General features: G+C 38.8%; 1 protein-coding gene across 1 annotated transcript in view; it reads left to right on the top strand.

The window, feature by feature from the left end:
* Positions 1-23,060, top strand: part of LOC308130942 (metabotropic glutamate receptor 4-like) — a gene marked incomplete at both ends in the record, with an annotated part of 151,679 nt that overhangs the window by 98,898 nt on the left and 29,721 nt on the right. The window contains 3 exons of the mRNA XM_080497474.1: positions 8,022-8,157; positions 11,326-11,480; positions 12,162-12,302. Coding sequence (XP_080353600.1) covers positions 8,022-8,157; positions 11,326-11,480; positions 12,162-12,302 — 432 coding nt within the window. The remainder of the gene's footprint in view (positions 1-8,021; positions 8,158-11,325; positions 11,481-12,161; positions 12,303-23,060) is intronic.

Here is a 23,060-nt window from a genome sequence, read left to right on the forward strand (position 1 = left end):
GGGCCAAGTCATTAACTTGGAAGACGGGCGAGAGAGCGGATGTTTCTGAGAGAGCTGGAGAGTAGCAGGAGCAGCGAGGGAGTGGAAACAGGAGAACATGCTGAGAGTTCGCGGCTGAAGGCAGCCTTGTTGTTTGCACCTTGTTTATTTTAATGAAACCACTTTTTCTATCAGACGTTATACAATACAGATGTAGCAGACGCATCAGGCTATAAACTCCCGTGTGGAAATCAGTTCAGAACAGAAGCAGGCTAACAGATGTCATGCAGGAATCAGATGAGAGCATGTTGCTTGCCCTGGTGGAGAGAGGGAAAATTAACAACAAAAAACAAAAATAAATAAAACAATTATGTATGTGAGCATGGAAAACAGCTTGATTTTGTACAAAATATGCAATGTATATCAAAACAATTCAAGCCTTTGGCATCACCTCAATGCTAAACATGTAGCTGAGAGCACTGACATTGATTAATTAACTCCAACCACTAATTCATTCTTAAAAAAAAAAAAAAATTCAATCAATCTCTCTATACTGTTCAGTACTGCATGCTTTTCTTTTGTAGCATGCACTCTATCAGGTGCACATGAGCAAATAAGTATGATTTGTCCATGCACATGGACAAATGATTTGAAAGTGTGGCATATTGTCACACATTGAGGTAAGAAATCAGACCACCCGGCCATCATATGTCAGCAGCCTGCCAACCTCTGGCAGAGTATTAAAGTAGCTTAGCGTTTGAGGCTGAAGTCCAGATCCGGCTCGTCTTCCGCGACCAAGCCATTCGCATGCCAGGCGTTTAGTGCTCTGGTGACCATTCCTGGAAGGGGACTGCCTCATCTGGACCAGAGTATTTGAAGTAAATCTTTTCATTTTCGCTAAATTACTGTGCAAGTTACAAAGCTGCAACTCCAGTGAGGGATATCAGTTAGTCGAAATGTGAACAGCAGTGTTTTTGCTGGTGTGGCTGACCTGAAAATCTTTGTTTTTAAGCAGCTATTGGAGATATTTTTATTATTTGTTTTTTAATAAGTCAAAACAAAATAACTCTTGTTGAATTTGAGCAGATCTACTCAGAACGAAGATTAATTTACGTTTTGATATACAATGTTATTTTCTGTGGAGTAGCTTTTATTAAAAAAAATACTTCAATAAAACAATGCCAAATCAATACTGGAGGCATCTGCTGAAATCTATATATAATTTTTTGCTTCATATGATTTATATACTGCACCACTTTAAAACAATTCATTGAAATCTGTGGAAATTGAAAATATATATGCATAGGTGGTGTGAGGATTCATTCAAGAGTATTAGTTTTCTCTTTTGTTTTGAAAGCTCTCTAAGTAAAACAATAACTACATGTTCAATAATATTTTATAGAAATGGTATGTCTGTAAATGGTTAGGTCTGAGTGATTTGTCTCTCAATCGGAAGGTTGCAAGTTTGATTGCCCATCTGTCCATATGTTGAAGTGTCGTTGAGTAAGATGCCGAACCAAACGGCTCCCATTGGATGGACTGAGCATCTTGAATGGCAGCTGGATTTTTGTTCTGGTAAATCAGAGGAAAAATGCTTTATAGGTGAAGTCCAGTTACCACATTCTTAATTAACTTCTGCTTCTATCCTGTTGTCACAGTCTGTACTTTATGAAGTTCTACTGTTGAACAAACTTTGAACAGCAGAAAGTGTGCTGAATTTTTCTGTTCTCAGTGCATGTCGTCAAATATATCACTATTTTTTCAGATTCAGATTTTCTAGTTTAAAAAAAACAACTGTGTTGAATAGAGGAGAATAAAAGCTAACGTTTTCAAACCTGCTATTTCCCTGCTATTTTCCTGATAAAGGGTTAAAAAAACAATACAATATGTACATTGTAATGATATACAGTATTTTACCAGGAAATACAGGTCATCCTGTTGTTCTTGTCAGTGGAATATTTATTTACTCTAGCATTGCACAGCCAGCGAGCATGCATCAGTGTGCTGCTCCGTGATCTCTGAGAGGAGAAACTTGACCCTCACCATCGCCACACAACACACAGTTCAGCCTCATTTTCCCAGCAGTACACAGTGGTCGGCCCAGTGCTCATCACAACCTCAGGTCCACAGCTGCTCTGACCTGTTTATCTGTGAACTCAGCAACTCTCTGATAAGTTGTCCACGACGAGCAGGAAAAAAAATGCACTCAGTCAAGTCCATTGTGCTTGAAATGAATTTTAAATGGCCGCACACTATACACACTGATCTATTGCGCACATACACAGTTTCTATAGGAAGACTTCTGGGATCTAATGCAGTAGATAAATGTTACAGATATGAAAAATGACACAGATGCCTGGCATAATAAAGACGAATTGCATTGATACATAGGTGGAATAGGAGCCATTCATCTTCTCCCCTCTAATATGAAAGCTATTCATGTGGTTCAAATGATGTGCAATCTCTACCAAAGCCTTCTTTCATACAGTGTGCTTTTCACCCAGGTTGGACTTCACGTGTTGCAGGGCCGAGCTGCCCATTTACTGTCTTTCATTCGACAGAGCTCTGATGTTAATGTTGCAATAATGGAACAACTCTGGCAATTTAGGGCATCTTTGTGGCTCAACAGTCTATAATAATGGTAATGGAGTATGATACTATAATTAATTCCCCGGGGATAAAGCTTCTTTTCTATCCCTTCAGTCTTGCACAATCAGGTGAGTAGCATCAGTAACAGAACAAGACCTCAGGTTGGAGATTTTGTGTCTTGTCCCAGGACACTCGTCTGCAGAAGGAGGAATCTAACCCGGAGTCTTTTCCCTTCAGGGCTTCTTTTTCCATTTATTTTATATAGTCCACTGTTTTAATACATTTGCCTTACTTGCACTCATATACTGTTTAATGATAAGAAAGTAAAAATATACTCTCGTACTGCTTGCTTCTTTTTTTTTTCTTGCTGAGAATCGATTCCTTCCATCCATTTTCTCTCCCTGTGAGCGGCCTGCGAGTGTCTCAGCATGTGTTGGATGAAAGGCAGCAAAACACTGGACACATTGTCTGTTCATCGCAGGCTTCTTATCAAATGATTTGCATAAATCATCCAGTGCCAAATTGTCTAAATCAGATGGTGTTATTACTTATCTCCCTCTTTAGTACCGTCCACAACACCTTGATTTGGTTGCTGACACTTTTCCCTTGCTTTTGATCTCATCTGACAACCTGTGAACAACATAGACCACCATGATCATAACACCGGTGTTGATCAGTACATTTGATTACAGTCAGAAACAAGACAGTACGTACAGAACTATCAATGGGTTGATGTCTGGAGGTGATGTCCAATAACCCTCTCTTTGTAATCATTAACTGATTGTGGCTGTGGCCTAATAAATCATTAGCTGCCAAGCAAACCAAGACAACACCCAGGGTGTTGTTTTCTCACTGTACTGAAGAAAGTGACAGGTCTTCAAGCTCCAACAACAGAAAACCGATGGACCACCAGTGCTGCAAAACCTCCATCACTTTGGTCAATTCTCTACTTTCTGAGGCCACTGAAGCTTTGCAGCTGCAAATTATGTGTTTGTGAATGTACCTTCTTTGAGGACACTCCAGAAAATATTCTATTTATGGGCCTGAACCTTCACCACATTGCCCACCTGGTTGAATTCTGTGTGTTTCTGCACCACTACTCACCTGGCACGCGAGCTGAGCTGCAATCAGCTGGTGTCCCTGGGAGTGTTTAGTGTTTATGGCAGCACAGTTTCTCCCACAGGTGACAAATGAGAAGGAATATTAGTGTTCTGAGCTATTAGGAGAGCAGAGACTGAGGCTGACAATGGAAAAGAGAGAGAGAGGAAGCCTGCAGTCTCCTGAGCAATGGGTATTTTTAGAGGTGGCTCTTATACGTAGCTCTGAAGTTAAGAGTTTTACAGAATGAGTGTTCGGGGGTGAAACACACTGCTCAGGAAGTTTTCTGCAGCGGCTGCTGTATTGACAGAGCTGCACTTGGCAGTGCATTAGTTTCAGCTGATGATCAGGTAACCTATGGGGGGTTTCATTAAATGTAACAGGTCATAAGGAAAATTACTAAATCAGCTAGGCTTGAAGATTAATTAATTCTTTGTGTAAATACTGCAAAACAGAGTTGTCCTGCATGTTTTTACACAAGCCATTGATTATTAATCTGCAAAGATCAGTTTCCAGTAATTTTAATGTATAACCCTAATTAATCAGCAGACAATCCGTGTACCTGGAGACGATCTCTACCCCCCTAGATATGCGGCGCATTTGTAATGATTAACTCCATAATTTTCTCTCTCTGCATTTTGTGTTTCAGCCTTAATTTAGGTGGTCTGGTTCAGTTCTTGTAAAGTAATGAGAAGTGGTTTGTCGACAAGTTACACAGATGTTCCGAAATACAACCTGTCTGACGGCGAAATGGAATCACACTCGTGCTTTAACGAAGATCTGAACCCCATAAAGAGACATGTTTCATTATGTAATACTAATGTAATATATGTAATGAGCAAGACCTCTAATTCGCCCAATTAAAGGCCACTTAAATTGTGTGAAGATGTAAGAAATCAATGGGCGGAAGCTGTTAAATATCAATAACATTTAAATTTAGGCAAACCTTGGTGGCTGATTTAAAAAAAGGAAAGAAAGAAAAAAGATTCAAGGACTAAGTGTCTCATCCGGTGGTTTCTTTTTGTCTTGAGATTTGAACTGCTGTACTTATCAAGGGATTGTGTCTTTAACCATCCTATTCTTAGACGGAGACTTGTGGACAGATGGATGGATGGTGTCTGCAATAAAACAAATCACTGTGTCTACCCTACAACTAACAGAGTTATGACAGTGGCTGAGTGGAGGAGCCTGTTTAGTGTGCTTCAACTCCCAGCGGCTAGTTTTATATCCCACGGTTCTGCGGGTATTCTCCTTGGAAGTTAAGCAATGCTGCAGCCTGCTGCTCTGACGTGAGAAGAGGAGAAAAGAAAGGAATGAGTGCTCTGGTTCCATATAGCAGATGTTGGGGGAATCGGAGGCACAAGTACCAGTGAGGCAAAGACACAGAATCTAATGATTGATAGAGTCTCTGAGAGCAGGGTTGCTGCTATGCTGCTGCTAAATTTCCCATGTGGTGTAAGTGTAATGACAAGGAGAAGCAGACAGATAAACCCTTGCTTCACTTTAATCACAGACTCAACAATCAGGAGCACACAGATTGGAGAAAGGTACACAAATATAGTGAAGAGTAAAATGCTTGAATTACTTCTCGTTTCCAGTAGACTTCTAAAGCTTTAGTTGCACTCTTGTTTTATAAAAATGGTCTGTGCACAAAATTCCAGTATTTGCAGGCACGAAAACAAAGATCATGAGCACTAAGTTGTGCAATGGCTTGAGATAACACACTGTTGAAATAAGTACATGATGTTAACATCTAATTTCAAATCACAAACATATAGTTTCTTCTTGCTACAAGTTGTTTTTTATGGTACATTCACACAGCAGAAAAAAACATTTTTTCTCCCCAGCCTTCTCCAAAAAAAATCCGTCCACACGTCACTATGAACACAGATCAACACGAGGCATCAGGGCATGTGGTACACATGCCAGGCCTTTAGAGGCGCTGTGACTCACCAAAAACACAGAAGAAGACAAAGCACATAGAAATTCAGAAGTAGATTCCTGCTCATAAACCTCTATATAATTCTTGTTCTTATAGGTCTATGGCCACATTCTTCCTGCTGTTAGCGACGTGTAGCTTTATGCAGCTCGACTGGAGCTTGTAGTCCCTGCTTGCTGTGGTTATTTAATGAACTTGCGGACCTCGTTGGGGAGAGAGGGGGGCGATTACATCATCTTTTTTCCACACAGACGATAGTCTTTGCCGACTTTGCCGTCCACACCCTGGGGGGTTGGACTGCACAAGCCGAGGTTTCAAAAAGTCCCCAGTCTGTGACCCGTGTTCAAAAAAACCTGTATTCGCACTCCAAGAACACCACCTCATGTGGATGACAGACCAAAAACAGCCTGTTTAGATTAACCAGTTTCATGGTGTGGACGGCCCCTTAGTCACATTTTCTTGGCTTGTCTCTGTCTCTTCAGCTATTACGGTGCACATTCCTCTCTCACCCCACTGCTATCCAGAACAGTGAGGCTCCATCTGATTGGCCAAATATGTTGACATGGAGAGCATGAATGCACTGTGCAAGGAAACATACAATATTTCCATTGCAAATTATGATATTGCACACGTTCCAAATCCTCACTATTAATGGGTCTGACTTGACATATGCATGCTATTCATCAACAATTGACATGCCCAGATTTACACTTCTAACACTTGCCTTGTGATATTATATGCAGTATAATAGCGCAGTGTCACATTACCAGGTATTTTACAAACAATAGAGCAGATATAATTACATGCAACCACTACATATCACTATAATTTGCCACATTCAGCCTCACAGATTATATTTTAATCAGCATCAGGGATTTATACTTTTAATAAAGAAACCTGCTCTGCAAAGGGTTTCAAAATCATTCACATAAAGTAATAAAATGCTGCCTTTCTTATAAAAGAGTATTATGGTGATGTAAAATGGCAAATGAGTAGCTTTTGGACAAACTATTCTGTATAGATCTGGCACCTGGTCATTAGGGATAATGTCTGCTATGGAGCCTTTGACATGTGAGGCTGTTAAATGATTAAATTGTCTCCAATGTCATGTTCAAGTCAGGCTTTGTGAACAGAAAGCAAACTAATAAGACTTTATGTGACTGTCCTGATAAAAATAACAGAAAAAAGAAACATCCTCAAACACACAGCAACAAAACATGGTACAGTACACACAGCGGCATGAATGTATTCCTCCAGTGAAGGAGCTGCTAATCCATCAACCAGCCAAGTGAATGTACATAAGCCAGAACTGTTGTGCTGTGCTTGTGACATGTATGACCACAGGAAACATATACACGCAGCTTTCCGATAAACAAACCCCACTGGAATAGCAGAAGCGAAGGGCTGAAGAAAAAGAAAACATCATTAAATTCATGCAGAGCGTACAATCGGGCTGCTGAGTGAAGCCCCTCACTGACTTAACCGGAAGTGACTTTTTGTACCCGTGAGCGAACGCAGCCCGAGATCACCATTAATTCAACGGTGTTCGTTGTTCTTTACTCATATTTCCAGTTTCCTGAGCTATTAGTATTTGAGCCGGGGCCAGGCTTTGTTTTATGGTCTGAGTCCGGCAGCCATGAATTGGACTACAGGGTATTATTCCTTCATTGATTGCTCATCGGGCCGGCTTTGGACTGGGTCACGGGAGGGAAATTCATTAGCATGCACATACTCTCTGTGGCATTCTGACAGAGTGACAAAACAGTTATCCTTAAGTGTTGCACTGGGAATTAAAAAGCTTGTTGGTAACCAGGGAAGAGCTCATGCTGCCTTTTGTGTCGTATTTATTAACAGAGGTTCTCTGAGAGGGTGAATATGCTCCTTAAAGTGATGTAAAGGGAACTATCATGAGGTTCAGATACCGAACCTCATGAACAGATCCACTTCAATGGGAAACACTACCAAGCCCTTAATGAATTAAAATATATGTTTAACAGAGATTGCTTTTTTTTACAAAGCTTACTTGTCAAGACAATATTGTGAACAGCAGTTAATGCTTACACGTGAAAATCCTTTCAATTACAAAATGTAAGTACTTCTAAATAGAACCGAATTCCTTTTGTCTCACTGGCAGGACTACAACCTGAATTGATGGGTCACTAGTGTCTTCCAGCTGTCCCTTGTGGTCCAAGGAAACATTTTTTTTAATACCTTGCATCCCTCCTGCTGTGAAATATTGCTCTTGTACACATTTAATAGTGCATCTATCATGAAAGAGTCCAGAGGACTGAAAACAGTCGAGAAAGATGAAATTGAACCGCAAGAGTTTTATAACCCCGAAATAGGGCCTCAGTTAAAAAAGTTTCTAATGGGATTGCTTTAATTCAGAAACTTTTCTTATTTGTCTTTCAATCAGGTGGCCTGTGCATTTCCCAGTCTGTGAAGATACCACGAGAACCGAAAGTCGGAGAGTTCGACAAGATCATTCGCAGGCTGAGCGAAAACCCGAACGCTCGAGTCGTAATTATCTTCGCCAATGAAGACGACATCAGGTGAGTGCCTTCGCCTAACATAATGACTACTAACTTATCTCCAGCACTGTTGGATTCATTCTCTTTAAAGTTCACTTCTAATATAATCTCAGTTTTGAAGAAATGTATGAGAACTCTGCACAAGTTTGAAATTATTTCAACGTGTTTGACAAGTTTCTGTTTCCACCTGAAGCTGCTCTCACACTCCTAATCAGCTTTACAAATGAGAACTGATCCTCAACTGACGTGTCTGAAGAAATGGTGTAAAAACTATGTTAATGAATGTCAAAGTATAAAAAATAAACTGAGATAAAAATTATTTTGTGCACATTAAGTAGTTACAAGTATTAAATCTATTTTCTTTGCTTTCACACACATGAGCATAGACACAGGCACAGACACGCGCAGTGAAGCAAATTTAAACTGAAATAGAAATGCAACTTTTGCAGTCCTTGAGATTGATTGAGCAGCTAAGCATAAACTAAACTTATGTATTTCTATTTTATATGTTGTACTACATTACACTTCAACGCCCATTTAGGTTTACTCCAACGTTTCGCTTTAGTCACAATTTACTTCATAATTTCATCATTTTCAAACTTCAAACAATTAAAGTTATGATGTGAATAAAATAACAAACAGATGCCAGATCGCAATTCAGTTTAGAAGCTAAGCCTATTAAGTATGTACATTGGAATCTCATGTTTTTTTATTTTAACTTTCTGGTTTCCATTAAAGAGAAAATGTGATTCATTGTTTATTCCTAGTACATTATTATTACTATACTTGCAATAATAATACAGATAGTCCATTAACAAGTAATAAAACAAAGTGAGTGCATTTTGAAACAAGCTTTTGTTGGGGTTTTTTTTGTTCAGATTGTGTTGGAGATTAATGTCCTGAGGAGTGTAACATTGTGTTGTAAATACTTTATCCTGCAGCACATGTCCTCTGTCCCACTAATAGTATTTTAATCTAATGTCCCTATCAATTATAGTCTGACTCTATAATAATAACAGTGTCCCTGCTTTTCTTATGGGGACTCAAATGTAACAATATAAATTGACATCTAAATTTAAAAAAATTACTAAATTAGTTGCTGGCTGAGTCAACACAGCACGTCATCGTTGAGGCTCTGTGAGGGCGAACATTTCCTGGCAACGGGTTTGTAGGCCAGCGAATCCCTGGTGGAAGTGGGCAGTGATTTGGGGCGGTCTCCTGGTGATGGGCAGGGTATAACTCCCAGTACTCATTGACTTAATCCGGTCCTGATAACGGTTAATAGTGTGGATATATAGTAATTACAGAAAGCCAGGGGGATTTCGGTGCCACATGCCTGCTCTATCCTTGAACTCAGCCAGTGTGAGACTGCCACCGCCTAATAAGACTCCAGAATTGCCTACGTCGTCAGGTGTAAGGAACCCAGCAGCTTTAAATGAAGCACTGGAATATGATAGAGTTGTATAAATGTGTAGTCGAAAGGTCAGAGGGTCAAAATAACACAAACTAAAACATAATTATTTCATTATAATGTAGCGATCCAGATAGTATTCGATAAATATATTTTTAAAAATAGCATGGTTTTACATAATAAATGACACAATCAAATAGTTTTCAAAAAGTCAGGTGGGCCTCACATTTGGGGGAATGCTGGAGAGTTAATGATTGAGCAAAAACAAAAAACAGCAGTTCAGGGCAATACATTTTCTCAGCATGACTCCAGTTTTTGTGAAGAAACCATGACACCAGGACTGAACGGACAGTAAAATTTTGAATCATTGTATCAAAACACTTTTGGATTAATGTATAATGATGAGTGCTATACAAAAACTAAGGGTATTTCAAATTGATTGTATACAACTTGGAATTAAAATGGATTTATTACCTATGGGCACCAACAGTCATTAGGAATCATAGTGAAAAGCATTGTAAAGTCTGCCATTCAACCAGGTATTACCTCTGAGAGCAAGACAAAGCATGTGCTGCTTGAGTGGGAGGTCACAATGTAATTCATGCCATTGAGGGTTTCATCTTCCCACACTTAACTCTGAATGAACTTAATGCTATGAGTTCATATTGATCGTTGAAATGCTATAGTCTGTGAGAATTAATTTAAAGAACTAATGAATGTAGAATAAAAATAACAATTTGAATAATCTAGAAATTGAATTTAAACAAATCTAAGAATATAACAATAATAATAGCGACGGAAAATAATAGCATGCCAACAAATTAATTAACCAGAGGTGCAATGGCTGTTGCCTAAGGGGCAGATGCTCATCCATCACCCTGAAACTACACCTCCACCTTGTCTTGTTTTCCACATCAGACTTATTGCCCTGCCTACACATGTCTCTGTTATATAATCCCCTGACAGTCAGAAAATCAATATATTTCATTTTCCTACATGAAGCAAGTAATTGCATCTTAAGACTCATTTCACTAGATTTGTTCAGACCCGACATTGAGTAAAATCTTCGCCGGACATAAATCTTAGCGGCCATAACACTAAAGCAAAGAGTCACAGAATTAAGTTGCGTAAGTCACTGCACATTTAACCAAAACACATCGCACCATTGGGGTTTTTTTTTTTTGTTTTATTTTGTGTGTGACTACAAAGTCTTGAAGATATTAAAAAGCACATATGCCATATAAAAATGCTTATGTTGTCTACCGTGCATTATGATGCACAATATTTATTTTCGTCCCAGCATCTTTGGGGCATTCCAAGGGGTCGGTAATGCCTCACATGCCAGGTGGCTGTATTTAAATTTTATGTTGCTGCGCTGAAGCTTTCTTGATGCGACTGTGCTGCTACAGCAGCGCGTGTCTGCAGTTTTTTACGACCCCCCAAACTTACGTCTGCTGGCAACAAGCCTGGACAAATGTGGCAAGGGTGTCATTCTGCCACAGCCGAGCACAACTCCACTGCAGTGGGAATGATGGAGAGTCTGAGGTGGCTTTCCAGGTCCACTAAAGTGCCTGTGTGTAACTTTGCCCCAGATCCGGGGCAGAATAATCTCCTCCTGTAACCACCTGCATGGTGCCCACACTCCCCTCTTCGGAGGCGCAGTCAAATAGGAAAGTGGGCTCATTTACGGCACACTGAATCACCTCGATGTGCATAAAATAGATGGAAACAACACTATGTGGTACAATTAGACATTGCTTTTCTTCTTTGTCCTGCAGGCGGCTCCTTCAAGCAGCAAAAAAGGCCAATCAAACAGGCCATTTCATCTGGGTGGGCTCGGACAGCTGGGGCTCCAAAATCTCCCCGATACTGAACCAAGAAGAAATGGCAGAAGGTGCTGTCACCATCTTGCCCAAACGACAGTCTATAAAAGGTATTCACACTTCCCTACAGAATGATTCATTTCCTTACAAAGAAAAAGAATTCAGATTTAATGAAATTAAATGCGGATAACTTTCACTCTTTCCATGTTTTCCTTAACTTAGTACAGCTAATTTTTGCAATTAAAGTATGCTTCTTTCAACATGAATAACTAATTATTAGAGTTGTTTATAATTTCTGCCCCTATTTAATGGCATTGGACAGAAACTGTTTCTTCATTGCCGTTACCTGTGCTATTGTAGTTTTTAAGAATAGTGTCAACACTTCACCCAATCAAGTACTGTAATTTAAATGTTTTCATTGTGCATGCAGTGTGACCAATTGTGGGTGACAGTGTGTATATTACAATATGAATGGAGGAAGCTAAGAAATATTCAATTTACAAAATTCACACAGTATAGTTAGTGAAAACTCACAAACGCCAAGTAACAAGAAACTACACTTGTAATTCATTCATATCTATTTTGTTAGAGGATTCAGTAATGATTGAGCAAAATCACGAATCACTTAAAAATAAGTAAACATTCACTTTCTTCATTTCTTTTCTGTTGGATGTTTGCATTTAAAAGTTGAAATGTTACATGGAATAGCAGTTGATTGAAAAACGGAACCGAATGCATGCAGCAGGAAATGTCCACCAAGATATAAGCACCATCTGTTGTTTTCCCTTTAGGTTTTGATCGCTATTTCATCAGCCGAACGCTGGAGAACAACAGAAGGAATATCTGGTTCGCAGAGTTTTGGGAGAACAACTTCCAGTGCAAGCTCAGTCGGCACGCTTTGAAGAAGGGATCTGGTATCAAAAAGTGTACAAGTAAGTCTGCATTTAATAGCACAGCAAGCTCCTCATCAATACGGAGAACCCAATCGATAAGAGAGTACATTGATTAAAGCTGCTGGGAGGAATACAGTGTGTGCGTGCGCTCTAGTTTTTCTATACTGGTACGGACATTAACCTGAGTGCACACTGACCCACTGGCACTCCACTTTAGGGGCAACGTTGACATCATCAGGAGTGTGTTTGTGCATTCACTGCTATTGTAGGGACAGAAAGTACTCAGTTTATGAGACCGGTCTCAAACTCAAACAAACCAGAGGCCACTGCTGTCTCATTGGAGAGGCTTCTTTTCTTTCAAATGTATGGAGGAAATACAAAACTGCAACAAGTAGAAGCACATTTTTTTTCTTCTTTATTCTACATGTAATTGAAGCCTTTCAATGAATTAACAAATACACTGTTGCTCTCTTCTTTCCAGATGCATGATAGCATTTAGTTAGGAAAGTAATAGCTACATCTATCCGAGTTTGAAATCAGTCAGGAATTTAATTTTGACTAATGGAATGCTACATAAATATTAAAAAAAAAATAGTATGTGTGTCAGAATGTTTTTCCTTCTATATGTGTGAGAACATTAACTTGCTTTCATATTAACCTACAGAGCCACATGTCTCAGTGGGGATGTAGATTGAAGTCCTTGTAGAGAAAACATTTTTTTTTTTGTTTTGTTTTTTTTTATGGAATTGGGCTTGGATTGAAAAGGTATGATGATGACCATGACTGGTTGGTTTTGTCAGTTGAGGCAATACACGAGTGTAGTGCACGCAGCAGGAAACCTGTGGGCTAAAATGTGAAAATGTCAGGAACCAGACACCTGATTCTTTGCTTAGGGGTTTATGCCACAAGTGGGATTACAGCCCAGACTCGCATGAGAACCAAATTGGGATTAGATTCGTCTCAAACAGGGAGGAAAAGATGAGGCTTAGAGGTAGGACCTTCAGATGAAGTTACGATAAGTCTTTTCCCGACAAGGCACGCAGACCTGGTGTGTGTGTGTATGTGTGTGAAATTAAAGTATTTGTCACCACAGAAACAAAAAGAACCCACTTTCTAATTGAGGTGGGCAGTAATGGAGGCAAATAACTAAATTTTATAAGAGAAATGGATGATGTTGGCTCCATTCAATTTGCAGTGCGCTACTATAGCAATCACAGAACTATGCCACCACATGTGATAAAACATAATCAATAGTATATCTAGTCAGCCCATTAGAAACAAGCTTTCAGGTCATTAGAATCAGTGGGTTCTCAGACCTTTTCCCCACCGTACTGTGCTGTGCGACTCTGCATTTCCAGCGTTCCAGGCTGGCAGATTTAATGTTGGCACATGAGCTGTTTCTCAGCAATCTTGTGATGTTAGTATAGAAACAGTATAGAAAAGTCAAACATGTACAAATGTAACTACATCAGCAGTCTGTTTTATGCCACGGATAAACAAGTGTCAGTGTAAGCAGCCAGTTTCAGTAAACACCCACAACCTAAAATAAATTGCTGCAGTCAATTTCAGGAAGTCACACTGTGTCCGATCGCTTTTAGAACTTTTTTCTGTAACCCCTTCACACAGCGATTAACCAGCTGTGTGGATGTGTGAAATTAAGCAGGGTTTGAACTCCGCTCTCCTTTTTCATTCATTACAGAAACCATTTCTGTCACTTTTTTGTGTTTCACAACCAAGCGCAACACTCTGAATGCCTTCCAAGAGATTAAGTCTGAAATTGTACCCGTTCTCCCCGTATTCACAAGATTAGTGCTGCTTTACACTCACCCTTAAGATGCAGCAGCCCTGAGCGGCAAAAAATACATATGCAATCCGATATACTCAGGCCAGTGAATATATCATACAAAATAATTGCTTTCTAACCTAGCTGGACTCGATTACTTGTTCATATTGAGGTCCAGTCCACTTGTAGACTACAGTATGAACAGATCAACGGGCCACTGCAGTCTGTACTGCTCTGTAGCTGAATACATTTTTAAACACCACCAATGCACGGATTTATGAGAGCAATATACAATTGTATATACTAAACAATATATCAAACTACAATATAAAGTGGTTTTGAGAAATACCATCTGAATCTTAACCTTCCCGTAGCGACTGTGGAGCCCCTCTGTCTGGGACTCGACATTTTAAGTTAACGATCGCCATTTTCAAGTTTTAAGATTTTGACCATTTTCAATGGAAGTGAAGAACTGATTATTTCTTCATGATAGTACCTGCAAGTGTATGGGATAAATTAGAAACTAGATGATTTGTCAGAAGCATCAAAATGTGTAAAGTGACAGATTTGACAAGGGACAAAGTGTGAGGGTTGGCCACAGAGTCAACATTGCATATAGGGATTAAAAAAGGGGATCTACACACCATAAGGCAACATGTAAAATTGATGTGGGTATAATTCGTTTTTTTTTACCCCACAAAAACAGTAGGAACATAGAAGACAATAACTTCGTTTTAATGTTATGTAGGGCTTCATATTATGTGACAAATGTATCATTGTCATGATATTATATCGCAATATTCAAAAGATAAAAGATTGTAATGTGATCACTTATGTTTCCTTGAATTTCTGTGCAGTCGTACTCTGCAATGTCGAAAAGGGGAGAAGCAGGCGAAGTGTCAATTCTTGCAATTACTTAAGAAATGTGAGCAAATATTTAATAGAAGATCACCGTTATCAAGAGAATAACAAATCTTAACCAATTATACATTAATACAATCTGCATAAGTGTTCACCCTTTATCATACTGGATATGTATTGCAATCCTCAACATTACTGCATGTTCATCTAATTTTATATTATGATCTGATCATGTAATGGGAAAGTTTTTGCATTGCAGCATGAAAAGTGATCTCCCTTTAAAATAATTGTGCTTCCTAAGATGAATTGACCATAAATCAGTGTGTTAAAGTGTGATGTTGCATATATCGTAAATGCAACATCACTGCAATGTCAACATTCACAATATACATAATGCAAAATACTTGATAACAACAGGCCAGAAGTCAAAAGCACAAACACGAAAAAAATAATATTGTATGTCATGTCACGATCACATTACTTCTCACATATTGCATATTAACTAATATCATGTAGTCCTTATTTCAATCCACTTATCTTTATTTACTTTGGCAACAATATGCTTCCATAAACTGTCCAATTAATAGTCTGTCTTTTAGCTGGTCCCTCCAGGGGTCACCACAGTGGATTATGATCTGCATGTTTGATTTGGTACAAACTGTCTAATTAATATCTCTTTTAAGTAAAACGGACATGTAAGCAAATATCCAGGCCAAATGTTAATGACCTTGTCAGTCAAATCAAGAAATATGACAGTCTTGCATTCAAATTTGGATTTTCAAAACTGGCACGCAGATGAGTTCATTTTTAATGAAGCAGATAGTAAAGAAAATATATCATTTTCAGAGCTGCGTGTGAAATATATAATGTGAAAGATATATTAATGGATGATGTGAATTCTCTTTTAAAGGAGAACTCATGCTGACACAATGGGATTCACAGTAGAGTTGCTGTCTTAAAGGGTAGCAGTCATGTTAGTAGTCAAATGGCAACGTCGATGTGAGCTTTAACTCCCCAAAAAACATGAGTAGAAGACAGATCTGCCAACATGTAAAAAGCAGCAACCTGCAGAATCTCAGCTGGTATGCCGACGTGCGCCAGAAAAAAAGCTGACAGCGAAGAAACAGCTTCTTAACGTGAGAAGCAGCCACCTTTGACTCGGGGAAACTCTTCAACTGATAGTGAGCAGTCGCATCTGAAAAACTCCTTTCCACCAGCTGTAAAATTTTACAAGTTGATACTCAAAAGTTTAAAAACAGATAAACACAGGGACATTTTAAGCATATTTGTGATTTGTTCCCTGCCAATGTAGGATGTGAAATGTGACAAATACAAAAGCATGCTAACTTGAACATTTTGCATTTATCAGACCATTTTAAAGAATTACATGGGGTTTCACAAGTACGGGAACAGAAATATGTTATTTTCCATGTGGCCTAACTTTACCAACTCAGTCCCAGAATCTGGGACCTATGATGATCTAAAGCATCTACTTAAGCTTAAAAAAAATTATGGGAGAACATATACTGTTGTGAGATTTGTACAAAACGTAAATAACAGAAACTTTGCATGATATATTGGACCAACACTCTCACTCTAATTACTGAACAAATATAAACTGCTCCAGATCTGTTTATAACAATACCTGGATTCATGTAGTTTTTATCATATAAAAAAAAATGTGTAATGAACAATTCTGCCCCTTTTTCAAGACAACATTGATACTTTTTGTTATTAAGTTTTAATATGCGTTTTCAAAGACCTGTGAGCCACTGAAATGCCTTGTGTATAGATGTAAAGCTCTACCTCTGTGCTTTCTGCTAGTTTAGAATTTGCTCGTCAATTAATTTGTTTATGAGAAGTAACCCTGTAAAGCCAAATTCAAAGCCAATTCCTGTCTGTGGTCACATGGTGAACATAAAAGCAACACCCTCTGACCAATCAGCCATATAGAAAATGGAGTAGGTTTTATGTATATCAAGATGAAGCTCAGAAAATCATGAAATGTCCATAACATTTTAATATGAAAGAGAGCCTCAGAGGGAATGACTTACTTGTTGAGTGATTGGCTGTCAGTGAGCCATGCTGCGTGGTGCGTTCAAAGACCTTAACACTGAAATACTGCTTTATAGTTTTTTTAATTGCACCTTTTTGGCAGGGTTAATGTTTTTACACTGAGATATCGTCACTTCCATCACTGAGGATAAAGTTGTTTTTTTTAATTTCCAATATTAGAGGGTTCCAGTCACTTAGTCACCTCTTACGTAAGAGTTGATAAATTCAAGGAAAACATAGAATGAGACTCAAGTGCATTTAAATAAGCGTGCCAAGTCAGAAAAGCGTTAGTTTCAACATCAGCCCTGAAGTGAGTTACATAGATGCAGATTAGACTTTCCTGCATCGATTCAACACTGACAACTCAAATCGATGTGTAAATGTAGGCCACACAACAGTACTTTATTTCACTGCATCTGTGAAAGTGTACAGAATTTTATCTAAAGTTATTCTGACTGAGTTTCCTGTGAGCTCACAATTGTGTATTTTGTATTGTGTACTTTGAATTTCTATAGGCCAGAAAGAAATGATGGCTAAATAGTTTGGGAGCGTATAAGCAACTTGAAATCTGTAGAAAAAGAAAGAGTAACATTTTCTTACTTTAGATCAGCGGTCCCCAACCCCGGGCCCATGGACCAGTACCAGTTCGGGGGTCGTTTGGTACCGGGCCGCACAGAAAGAATAAATAACTTATATTATTTCCGTTTTATTTATTATCCGTGTCTGAACAATGTTTTATTTTGAAAAATGACCAAATTCTCTCCATTACATCCGTCTATGACTCACTCTTGTCTTGGTCACGTGATACATTAGCGCTGATATTAAACCCACAAGCTAGCAAAAGTACTAAAAATCAGTTGTCTTTGGAAAGTTTCTTTGCAAAAGGGAAAACGCCCAGTGAGGCGACCAAAGAACAAGTACAAGTACACAGTGGATTCATGTTTATTGTTATATTTACAAAATACCACAGTTCATGTGTTGGTTGTATCATTTTATTTTGTTATATTTATGCGCTACACCTTAAGGTCGGTCCGTGAAAATATTGTCTGACATTAAATCGGTCCGTGGCGCAAAAAATGTTGGGGACTGCTGCCTTAGATGGCTGGAGGCGATATGCTTAGCTTCTAAATTGTATAAATTCCGTCAGATTATATTGGACAAGATAGAAAAAACAACAACAACACATAAACACAGATACTAGCCAGTGAATATAGTTTTGATCATGAGCTGTGTGACTGTTCAACAGACTTTCAGAGAAAATACGACCAAGCCTCCACTGGTTACTGTTGAAGCATGATGGTGAATATGAATGTATGCAGATGGAAGTTTCATTATGCAAACATTAGATACAGAAAAAACTTCTTATTCCACTGGCTGAATGAACAGGACAACTCTGATTGGTTCATAAGAGGTGGTTTTATCTCCAGCAGGGAAAAACATGCTGATTTCATGACCCCATGTTACACATGCAGTACATCTGATGCTGCTAAATAATCATACAGTCAAACCTTCGAAGGGCTCACTTGTCGAACAAAACTCTCACAAAACACGTGGTCCATTGGGTTGCACCCATCCTGCTGTATCACTTTGGAGTGATTAAAGACAATAACTGCAATTTGTCTTTGTTTAGAAATAACTGCTGTCCCTGATTTGTCTTTTGGATGTGAAAGAGCAGATGGCAGCACTTTCTTTCACTGAGTGATCAGTGATAGCTGATCAGTGACTTTTTCTCTTGAGGGCATCCATGCTGAGCAAACAACAGGCATTTTCTCACATTAGCATGAAAGCAGACAACATAACTGTTGTAATGCTAAAAACTATTGAAATGTGTCTGGTTATTATATAGGCAATGTTGTAAATTGCTCAGGTGTTTCTGCTGAGTTTTCTCGCATGTTTCTTGCACTGTGGGGGAAACCGGGGTACCCAGAGGAAGCCCACAAACACACGGGGAGAACATGCAAACTCCACATGGGCTCCAAACTCCATCAGCGTGCACTCCAGATGTTGTCATAGGGCGCATTCACATTTCCCTGTTCGATCCGGACCAGAGGTCTCTTCAGGGAATTTACTTGGAAAAAAATGTTTTGTTTGGGCAATTTGAAACGTGGGTCACTGTTTCACTTGCAAATGTTTTTTCCAGCGAGCAGGGTGAGAGTACCTGTTGTGGGTTGTTTGGAAAATGGAAGACCATAACAGTAAATGCAAATGTGAAATGCTAGTAGATGCTAGTAAATTCTAGTAGAGGCCAACAAGTATTTTTTTTTAATTGGCTCCTGCTGCTGACCAGGACGTCAAGGAGAAGGTGAGAGGCATTGTTCAGGATGGACCTCAGTTTGATTCTGTTCAGTATTGGTGCAATGACGATAAAATATTATATTTGAAAAAAATCATGAAGATTAATAATTTGTATATTTGCGAATTTTTTATATTCAGCCATTTGAAGTACTCATTATTCATCAGTCTTTACGGAAATCGGTTTTTGAGTTCTAATCTATCTCATCCAAGACCCTGCAACATTTTAATCAATCAAATTCCATCAGTGATTAATTATATTGCAAAAATAGGTAAATTGACAAAGCTCACCAGATAAGTAGAGAATTGTTTCCCTTGGCAGAACAGATGCTTCCAGACAATCCACATTCACAGGAGAATGATTTCTGTATTTGCCAGTTGTCATGGTGGCTGCTCTTCAGCTAAATTACTGCTGCCCCTTTCTCTTAAGTAGCCTCCCGGGAAGAGTACATTTTTTTTACAGGCAAGAGGTACAATCATTTCACTCTGAGCTTTTTGCAAGTACTATTATTATACTCCAAACTGCTCCTTTTGTAAGCATAATCATTTTCTGTTCCCTCTTCTGATATTGGTCACTCACTGTAAAGCTGGACTGCATGCCGTGCATAGCATCTACCAACAGGTTACAGCCAAGTGTTGTAAAGCTTGAAACTCTCGAAATATGGCTCTTGCTTTGGTTGGTCTTTTTTTAAGACCATACTTCATCAGTTGGAAACAATAAATGTCACTCTCAGATAATCTGTAATCAACCGTCAAGTGCTGGTAAATGACATTCTTAAAGTGCTGACAAAATTAGATGAGCATGTCATTATTGTGTTTGTGTGATAGAATAGAATACTTTATCAATCACATAGGGAAATTCCTTTAACATGGCTCCACACAGAAAAGAACATAGGATAAATAGCATACAAGTTAAAATATTAATCTGTTGACATAAAGTTAAATAAATCATCCATATAAATATAAAAGCTTTTAATTGTGCAATATTAGTCACTGTTGAGTGATTTATGCACCATAGCAGCAGGGTAGTAACAGGTCATCCACCAGGACTGCGGCATTACAATGTATTTGACTGAGCGTGCAGTGAAAACAGCAGATGTATAATTCACATTCTACTGCAGCACTTTTTCACCAGCGTTCTTGTATCTGTGGCCCCAAAGGACAAGGTTTACTTTGCAGCTTCAGATGTACAGTGTCACCTCCAACCCACAGGTCATTATACTGCCGTGCTTCCACCGTGAATGAAGAACGTCATGAAAAATAGCTCTAAATAGGTCACAATCTGCTAAACTTTTGTGTTACGAAGTGTTACAAATGTGCTAACAATGCTCCATGAATCCAAAAAACACTACTGTATGCACAGATTGTTTTCTATGTATATGCACTTCGTGTTTTGTTAGTGTTCTTGTCAAGGTTTTCTATATTAAACTTTATATAATATAAACTCTGTAATGTCGTTGAAAAAAGAATAGCAGCTTTGTATCAGTGTTAAATCCTACGGTGATTTGTAGATGCTACAATCGTGGGTTATTACAAAATATAATATATTTAGACAATATATTTTACTTGTTTCAACTTTATACACAAAACTAACTAAAAGTTTGTCCTTTCACAAGTTATCATCTTCAATATTTTAAAATACAAAACTGCACATCCATTTTTTCAAACTGCCACTCTTATTTATTGGACCAAACCCTTTTCTTTGTTTTTCACAAAATAAACACCAGAGAAAGTGTCTGGGATGCAGACTAATGAGACCTGGTAGGAAATTCACTGGTTTACCTTCCCTCTGGTGCCCATGTGAAATATGGGCTGTGTAAAACTTAGCAGTTCTCAACTTTGCCATCTGATCCGTGAACCATCTTCTATGTGGTTACAGTTACTGCATTTCATCCCAGTCGACCATAAAGCACGTTGCTGCTCCGCAGAGAGGAGAGACTGAAAGACGCCGCGCAGCATTGTGGCACAGCACTGTTGAATTTATCAGTAATGAGCAGGAGTGACACAATCAATCATAATTACTTCTGGCTGAACACAAACTCAAGCCCTCCAACGTGCTGCATTATAAATTAAACAGCATGAAAACATGACATTTATTTGGCTGTCGCCGTTTCTTTCTTTCCCCCCAAAAATGGCACTTTAGTTTCTCAAAACAAGAACCATATTTTCAACAGCAGTCTCGCCGCTTCCTGCGGCATCTTGCGATAATTAAAGTTACTCCTATTACTGCGCTTTCGGCGGAGCTATCGGGCCTCTGCAGGTGCAAGGCGCCTTACTGACGTCATCCGACCACATGTTGAGGGGTTGAGGTTTGAGAAAAACAAACTGGCTTGAGTCACTCTGCTGCTTTGCATCCCTGCAGACATGAGTCATCAAGGCCACCAGACACGAACACACGGCTGCCTCGTCCGCCTGCTCAATTGACTGAATTCCACTGCTCAATGAAAACGTCAAGGACGCCACATGGAACCGAGCAACGTTCGACAGCCCTTTGATTCTCCCGGGAAAAAACTCAAACGTCATTGTCTGGAGAGATAAGATAAAACAAACTCCATTTACAATTATCAGTAGGGTTCACTGGTTTAGAATTAAAGTCATGTAACAATCAGAATTAGAATAGTTGAATGACCATTAGACAATGTATGATGAAATTGTCCAGAAGAAGAGGAAAAGTAATTTAATATCTTAGTTTGTAGCTGGAAATCTGAGTTCACTCAATCTGACCGACCGTGTCGTCGGAAGAAACGATGACAAGCGCTGTCAAGCTCTGTGGTCTATTTTGGTCCCCTGGGTAATGATGCCCAATCTGTTTAATCATAACAGCAAACTAGGAGGGATTGGTAATGGATGTTAACGGAAGTTTTTCAAACGCTCCAATAGATGAAAACATTAAAAAGTGAAAACTTCACAAAATCATACATTTTTATTTTTCCAAGGATGTAAATATGTGGTATGGTTACTGATTAGCTCGTATGCCTCGCAACAAGGAAAAGTCATGTTCAAGGCCAGACTTTGTATAAAAGTGAGTGCGTGTGTGTGTGTGTGTGTGTGTGTGTGTGTGTGTGTGTGTGTGTGTGTGTGTGTGTGTGTGTGTGTGTGTGTGTGTATCTGTGTGTAACTGGCCTTAACTCAGAGTCTTCTGTGATTGGCTCTGGTGAGTTGGATGGAGCAGAAGATAGTGTTCCAGGTGTTTATTAGTTGAAGTGCTTATATTTTTAGCTGATTATTTTTCGAGACCAGTGGTATTTACTGGGAATTAAATGGTATGTATCAAGAAAAACAATCAACTGACATATCAGGAAATTCAGAAGCAAGAAAATCAAAACAAGACCTTTAAGACTGTGTTGCATTTCAGTGACCAATAAATGTGAACGGCAGGTTGATTTATGGGTTCAATTTCAGGATTTTTGATGTTTCTACATGGGCCACTTTCTTTATTTGAAATAGATAGCATCAATCAGACAGATGCATTACTAGTATTACATATCGAGATGAGGAAGTCTTTGCTGCATAAGTCTTTGCTGCATAAGAAAATAAGAAATGTCTTTACTTTCATCCATTAGTGATCGTAGCACTTATCAGGTTGTCATATGCATTTGATTTTGCCCTCAATTGTTCTGATAAGTAGGAAACTTGGTTACATACTAAAGTGCTGTACTCAGATTGGTGAGCGGTGGTACATTTCTCTAATAGTGTGAAGAGAAAGTTATTATGGTGGGGAATGGTAAAGCACAAGAAGGCATCTTAACTTCTAATATTTATTTCATGTCTGTTATTTTACAGATTGAAGATCTGACTGTAAATAA

Source organism: Blennius ocellaris (genome assembly GCF_963422515.1).
Source record: "Blennius ocellaris genome assembly, chromosome: 5".
NCBI classification, from domain to species: domain Eukaryota; kingdom Metazoa; phylum Chordata; class Actinopteri; order Blenniiformes; family Blenniidae; genus Blennius; species Blennius ocellaris.